General features: G+C 58.2%; 1 protein-coding gene across 1 annotated transcript in view; it reads right to left on the bottom strand.

Moving 5' to 3' along the window:
- Positions 1–6,728: 6,728 nt before the first annotated feature.
- ZDHHC18 (zDHHC palmitoyltransferase 18) overlaps positions 6,729–7,554 on the bottom strand; it is a gene marked incomplete at its 5' end in the record, with an annotated part of 28,990 nt that continues 28,164 nt past the window's right edge. Inside the window, 1 exon segment of the mRNA XM_014591981.2 lies at positions 6,729–7,026. Coding sequence (XP_014447467.2) covers positions 6,985–7,026 — 42 coding nt within the window.

Raw genomic sequence — 7,554 nt, 5'->3', positions numbered from 1 at the left:
GAGGGGCAGGGGCGGACCGCGCTCAGGACCTGCCTCCCAGCCTCTTCTCCCACACCCTTTCCGGCTCTTCCTTAAAGGTAAAAGGCTGGGACGAGGGGTGAGTCACTGGGATAGTCAGCAGGGAGGTCTGGGTGTGGGCCCCACCTCTGGTCAGGGCTGCCCATACCGGGGTGCCCACGGCGGGCCGAGCCAGACCCTCCTGCGCCCAGGGTGGAGGGTGCCTTCAGCCCTCGACACCTCGGCCCAGGGAGCACCTGCAGCACACAGGCTCGCACTCGGCCTGCCCGTGCAGGGTGCAGGAGAGCCGGCTGCTTGGGTTGAGCTCAGCCGCTTCCTAAACACTCGGGGATCTCACTCAGTCCCCACCATGGCTCTGCGGGCAGCCTGCAGGCAGGAACTGACTCAGACAGGTGAGGCTGATTACGGCAGCTGCCAAGTCCCTGAAATCCTCTCCCCCAGCCCCACTTCCTGTGGCTTTTCTCCCACGGAGGCCTCGGACCTGCGAGCTTCAGGCTGTATTTGAAGTGAGGGCCAGGCTTCTCCCGAGTCTATGTGAAGATGCTTCCCCAGGCCTCATCCACCCTCGAGTCCCCTCTGAGCGCCCTGGACGCCCAGGTGGCAGCTCTCAGGGTGCCACTTAATGAAGCGTTTAACAAGCGGCCTCTGATGCTGCAGCCCAGCCTTTGTAATTAGTCACTCACCTTCCCCAGAGCAGCCCGATTTTCCCTTTCAAGTTGGTGGCCTGTTGCCACTTGTTCCTGGACTTACCCTCTGGCTCTCCACGCCCAGTGCACCCCCCCCCAAGCTGCCTGCTGTCTTTAGCAGCAGGGTTCAAGAGGGAGGGGCGGCCGCCTGACTGTCCCACTTTCCTGCCTGCCTCAGCCCGCCCTGTCAGAGGCCGGGAAGCGGGCCACCTAGGTGCCCCGTCCGGTTTGGTCCCCCAGGGGGGACGCTAGTAAGAGGGAGAGAGACGGGGCTGAGAAAAACCAGGTGGCTGCGACATTTTACTTTACGGGCAGGAATCTCAATGGAGTGATGCCTCCTCTGGCCTGTCCCTCCTGTGACCATGGCCTACCTCTGTCCCCAGCAGAGGCCTTGAAGATGAGAACTTCTCTTGCCAACCTGTCCCTGTTTACTGGGTTCTGTTCTCAAGTGTCACCAAGGTTCACCTAAGGGCGATGGCACTGAGCCAGTGAAGGTGGGTTCCTGCTTATCTGCCCCACCCAAGTCAGAGTTTAGATGGGCTCGGGGTGGGGCTCCCTCCTAGGGGTTCGGCTGCCTAACCCTCAAGCCACACTCGTGTACCCCATGCTTCCTCGGAGCTTCTACCCACCGGGAGGAAGGCTGAGGCCAGCGCACCGAGGATCGACCACGCCACCTGCCACTTTACCACCAGGAAGAGTCACGTCTGGGTCTGGGCCAGTGCCGCAGGGTTCCCAAAGATGAGGGTTTAGGCTTCACACCCCAAAGGCCATGCTCAGATGAGACAGCCGATACAGAAAATGACAGAAAGAAACTACACTAAGACACGAGCCCAGAGGGCCAGCTTTGCTTCTCGTCCCAGAGCTGGTGACGTGAAAAAATGCTGGGCATGAGTGCATGTGTGCCCCAAATCCCAACAAGGAGAGAAGGGATTGTGGCGTGGTCATCTCCCCGAGGGGGGATGCTTTCTCACCTTCCCTTCTCTCTGTCTCTCAGGCGAGCACACACACCCTATTACAAAACGAGAAAAAATACAATAAAAAGATACCAACCCAGAGAAGAATCTTCAGGTAGTGAAACAGTGGTTTTCTCCCTTTTCTCCCCAAGTGATTAATGGTGAGTGTACATTTTCTACGAGGATCTTTGGAATCAGAATGTCTGGGCTCAGTTCTTACAGGCTGGTGTGGCTTGGGTCACGTGACTTCACCTCGGTGAGCCCGGTTCCTACAAGGGCACGCCGTGAGGATCACACGTTAAGTGGGAGACAGTGGTGTGGACAGCAACTACCGTGCCAAGTGAAACCCCAGCCAACGCCATTACTATAAACATATGCGCCCAGAGCATTAACGCAGAGCCGGGGTCTATGGAATGAGGACCAGGCCCTGCCCGACTGGGTGGCCACAAGTTTGCCTATAATCCTCAGCCCTGGACGAGGGGGCCAGACACTCCGCACTGCCTCTTCCCTCTCCACCCAGGACACTCCTCTGGTTTCAGCGAGCCCGGGCCCTCGAGCACCTTCCTCTGCCCGGTCACCCAGCCTGGGTTTTCCCAAGTCCCAGGGAAACCTAGAAGGCGGGGCCTGGCAAGCCTTGGAATTTTAGAGCTTCTTCCAAATCCAGGGAGGGGGCATCCTTTTCCCGTCCCTTAAGTCAGGGTCTGGTGGTGGCTCACACTCCAGTTCCACACCCTCAGCACAGCCTGGAGCCAGGGTGAGGAAGCCTGTCTCCTCCTCTGCTGAAGCTCAGGAGCCATGCTGCCTGACACCTGCCTGCTCTGGCCTGTCCACCCTGACTCAGTTCCTGTCTCAGGCACCACCCTTTGCCTTCAGGCCTCCGTTTCCCAAGTACCAGAGCCCAGGTGGGCAGGAGGCAGCAGGCCCTGGCAGGGCCTGGAGCTCTGCAGCCGGCTGCCTGAGTCAGCAGGGCTGCAGCCCACAGGGGCTTTCCTCATCCCACCTCCCTCCCTCGCCACCCTCGGTAGAGCAGCCATCCGTTGCCGGGTCGCAGCTGCTGGGCCCACAGTCAACCAATCCTCCTTAGCTGACTACAACAGGCTTCGAAGGGCTGTGTGCAGAGAGGATGGCAACCAGTGAGAATAGGGAACAGGGCTGTGATCGCAAGATTCCAGAAAGGACTTCCTAGGAAATGGTTCAGTCTTGGAGGTTCTAGCACCTTCTTCCCCAGTTAGCAGTGAATATAGGCCCATTTTTCTAGCCAGGAGCTCACTAGTTTTTAAAAATTTGTGCTTCAAAATTAAATTTTAAAACATTTTAAATAATTACTCATTAATTTTATTCATTCATTTTAATTTTACCAGAGAAATACGCAGAGCAAGAGAGAGAGAGAGAAAGCAAGCCACTGGATCCGGGACTCAAACCATGGTCAGCCACGCCGGAGTGTCCGGCACCTTAAACACCGTGCCACCTTCTGGTCCCCAGATTTAAAAATTTTTAAATGAGGTGTGTGTATGCTTGCAGGAGAGATTCAGACAGCCAGAGGGAAAGTGAAAACACACCCCCTGGGGGGACGGCCACACTACAATCCCTTCTCCATTCTCCTCTTCGGATTTCGGACGTGCTCGCACACACCTGGCATGTGTTGCAAACTTTTCCTCCTAAAGGCATTGTTGTCTTGAGCATCCCACATCTCCCAGACCGGTGGGGTCTAGGAGACAGTGTGGAATTTATGGAAAGAGAATGGGATGGGGCAGGGAGCGGGACTGCATCCCAGCTCTGTTCTAAGGCCTTGGGCAGGTCCCTTCCTGCCTCTGGGCTTCAGTTTCCCCATTGGTCCAACGAGAGGGCCAGCCCAGAGCACCTCCAAGCCCCCTACTGGCTATGAGATTCTCCTTCCACGGCTGTGTTGGTTCCTTGGGTGGTACAGATGGGCCGGGGGTCAGAGTTCAGGTTACCAGCCAGGTGACCTCGGGCAGCTCCTATACCTTCTCTGAGCCTCAGTTCCCTCATTTGTAAAAAGGCTGACCTCACCCTCCCTCCTCACAGGTTAAGGTGAGAAAACGGACCTGCTGCTCAGCAAGCCCTTAGGGGAGCGGCACCTGCCCTGCGCTCCCGGTACCGTGTGCACGCATCAGAGTGGGCGGCAGCCAGAGACAGGAGGGTTCCCAGAGACTGCCACGCTGGGCTGGGCTCTGCTCACGGGTGTGGCAGACAGTTCCAGACTGGAGTTAACCCTGTCTCAGCCTGGGCAGCACCTCGTAGTTCAAGGTCAGCAGAGGCTTGGCGGTCTCCAGAAGGGAGGTCGCCAACTCCGGAGGGGGAGTGACAAGAATGCTGGTCACTCGGCCCACGTCTCTCCTGGCTTCGTGGAGCCCTTCCTTTTAAGCTTATTCTGTTCACGAGTGCAAGAGAAAGAGCGTGAGCACCTGCATGCAAGGCCGAGAAGGCAAGGGTAAGAGCTACGGCAGGGTCTGGTCACGCCGCGTCCCCTACCCTGGCCCTCCCGCCATCAGGCCCATGCTGAGACCCAGTGCTTTCCCATGACTCAGGATCCAAACCTGTGTGGTCAGTCATGAGGCTTCCAGTACCGCAGGTCAGTAAGCTTCTGCCTGCACCACTGCGATGGGGCCCACCCGGCTTTTCTTTCTCTCACTTTTTTTTTTTTTCTACTATAGGGCACATGCGTTCGCCAGACAGAGAGACAGAAAGCGAGAAATCACCCCCCAGGGGGGATGGCCATGCCTCAATTCCTTCTCCTCCATTCTCCTCTCAGGATCTTGGGCACGCACGCACATGCGCCCGGCGTGAGTTTAAGCCACCGGGTCCGGGACTCGAACCGCAGTGGACTACATGGCCCTTACGCCAGCTGCTGGTCCCTCTAACTTACTTTCTAGGGGCCAGCAGGTGGCATGGTGATAAAGGCACTAGACTCCAACACAGCTGACTGCTACTCGAGTCCCAGATGCAGCAGCTTGAAACTCACGCCAGGTGTGTGTGTGCGCGTGCCCAACATCCCAAGGAGAGAAGAGAGGGAGCTGCAGCGTGGCCATTCCCCGGGGGGCTGGGGGGTGGGGTGGGGGGTGAATTCTTTTCTTTTTTTTTTGAGAGATCTTTACTATAGGGCATGTGCACTCACCAGTGAGACGGAAAGCAAGAAATCACCCCCCAAGGGGGATGGTCAAGCCACGATCCCTTCTCCTTCATTCTCCTCTTGGGATTTTGGGCATGCACGTGCAAGCACCCAGTGTGTTTTACGCCTCTGGGTCTGGGACTTCAACTGTGGTTGACTACGTGGGAGTCCATTACGCCATCTGCTGGTACCAAGGAGGAGGGTAATTTGTCACTTTCCATGTCTGTCTCTATCTCCCCAAGAGCACGTGCCCCATAGGAAATAAAAATTCTCCAAAAATTATTGGGAACCAGCAGTTAGCGTAATGGCTATGTCGCTGGACTCCCACGTAGTCGACCGCGGTTCGTGTCTCGGACCCGGTGGCTTAAATCTCACGCCAGGCGCGTTTGTGTGCGTGCCCAAGATCCCGAGAGGAGAATGGAGGAGAAGGGATTGCGGCGTGACCATCCCCCCTGGGGGCGATTTCTCGCTTTCTGTCTCTATGTCTCTTTCTGTCTGTCTGGCGAGCGCACGCGCCCTATAGCGAAAACCTCTCCAAAAAAAAAAAAAAGTAAAAAAAAAATTATTTAATGTTATCATTATTATTTTTAAGATATTTTTGCCATAGGGTGTGTACACTTGCCAGAGACAGAAAGTGAGAAATTACCCCCCAAGGGGAATGGCCATACCGCAATTCCTTCTCATCTTGGGATTTTGGACACACAAGCACACGTGCCTGGCATGAGTTCCAAGTCATCGGGTCTGGGACCCCAATTGTGGTTGTGCCACCGGGTCCGGGACTTGAACCGTGGTTGGCTACATGGGAGTTCAGCGACATAGCCATTATGCCATTATGCTGGTCCCTGTGCCGCTTTCAAATCTCCAGGGCAGCACCAACCCCGCTGCAGCGAGGCCAGAAGTGAGTGCGCGCTGGACGTGCCCCCACCACACCACCGCTGCCCCGCACCCGAACCCAAAGTAAAGGTGGCAGCAGGCAGCCAAGGTGTGGCAAGAAATCTTTATTCTGGTTAAAAGAGGTGTAGGACAGCGAGACACGCAGCCCCAGCCCCGGCTCAGCGGCCCAGATCCTTGAGCTCCTCTACGGTCGCGGGGCGGTGCAGTGAGCGCAGGTCCTGGGTGCCAGGGGCCAAGGGTACGCACCCTCCCTGCTCCGTGGGTGGGGCGGGGGGCGTGGGAACGGCGTGGAGCCAGTTGTGCTCCGAACAGTCACCCAACTTGTTCAGCAGCGTCATCGACCATCAGCGCCCAGATGGCTCCTGAAGAAACCTGCTGGGCTGGACCGTGGCTCTGCCTGACCGGGTGGGGGTGTGAAGCAAGATTCCTGAAGAGCCTTGGCTTCTCACGGCGTGGGAAAGGGGCGGCGAGGGCGGCGGGCGGGGCGCTCGGCGGGGCGCGATGTTACAGAGCTGCCGGGCACTCTATGGCGGTCCACACTGGCCAGCCGGAGTAGGGGTGGGGACAGGGGCCGGCCCTGCCCGCTAGGGGGCCCTAGAGAGCACACGGGTAAGGCAGGCAGGGGAAGACCCTGCAGGCACAGACGGTGGCAGATGGGCCACAGGTCAGGCAGGTGGAGGTGCCGGGTGCCTGGGTCCCCCCAGGCCACTCCTGGAGAGGCAGAGAGCAGCGGTCCTCAGGAGGTCCTTAAGCCCCCGCACACACTGGAGATCCGGCAGGACAGCGAAGGAGGAGAAGAGAGAGGGTTAGCAGGACTGGGAGCAGGGGGCGGCCAGCAGGGGCCCCACGGCGGCGGGCGTGGGCACAGGTGCTGCACAGCACCTGCCTCTCCCTGGGAAGGCCCCAGCTCAGGCAGCAGGCAACGAAGCAGGAGAAAGCAGGTGAGAGAAAGCTCAGCGGGACAGAAAGCCAGCACACGAGTGTCAGCGACCGCGTGCGAGGCCCTGGGAACAGTCCCGCCCCCTCTGTACCCTCCCCTGCCCTCGGCCCCAGAGCTCTCAGCTTGAAGTTCCCTCTTCTGTCCAGACAGGGCTGGAGTCTTGGGCTGCCCCTAACCCGATCCTTCTGCTTGGGGGGAGCCCGGGGGGCCCTGGCACAGCCAGCACACATACCACACTACACACCGGCAAATGAATCGGCTCTAGGGGCTTGGTGCGGCATGCGGTGAGGACCCACCGTGTGTGCTGGCCCACGGGAGACCGGTCTTACCAGCTAACCCTCTGCAAAGAGGCCTGTTAGCTGCTCAGGCTGTGCAGGAGATGGCAAAGTCCTGACAGGTGTCCTCCTGGGGAGATGCAGAGAGGTGGGCCAGGGTTACCAGCAGGCTGGTGGGCCCTGCGGCCAGGTGGGGGAGCAGGCAGGGGGGCGCCAGCTCTCAGACAGGAATCTACTGTTTCAAGTGTTTCCTTAGCTCAGTAATCGCTGGGGGTCACAGTGGAGGGAAGGGGCACAAAAAGGGACAGAATGGCCTCTTCTCACACACCCAAGGAATGCAGCGGAGGCCCTTCTGCTCGGCCACCAGCGACCAAGCTCCAGCCACCAGAGGGCTTCAGCCAGGTGCTGAGCTGCGACCCCTGTCGTCTCCCCAGGAAAGACACATTCATCTGAAAGACCAGAGAGCTGCCAGCGGGGACCTCAGCAAAGGAGAAGCAAATAAAAACCAAAGCAAATCAACTCTTAAAAACAGAAGTTTTATTACAAGCAGGAACAAAGAATACTGGCTTAAACAGGAAGCAGGCGGGAAGCCCTCCTCTAGGCAGCCTCCTGCCCTAGGTGAGGCTGTTGCTCCAGGAGGGGAGCCTCTGTGGCTGGC

This window comes from Tupaia chinensis, unplaced genomic scaffold (genome assembly GCF_000334495.1).
Source record: "Tupaia chinensis unplaced genomic scaffold, TupChi_1.0 Scaffold000628_1, whole genome shotgun sequence".
In the NCBI taxonomy this organism is placed as follows: domain Eukaryota; kingdom Metazoa; phylum Chordata; class Mammalia; order Scandentia; family Tupaiidae; genus Tupaia; species Tupaia belangeri.
Note: the sequence above shows the minus strand (reverse complement) of the source record. Positions and strands in the feature narration are given on the sequence as shown.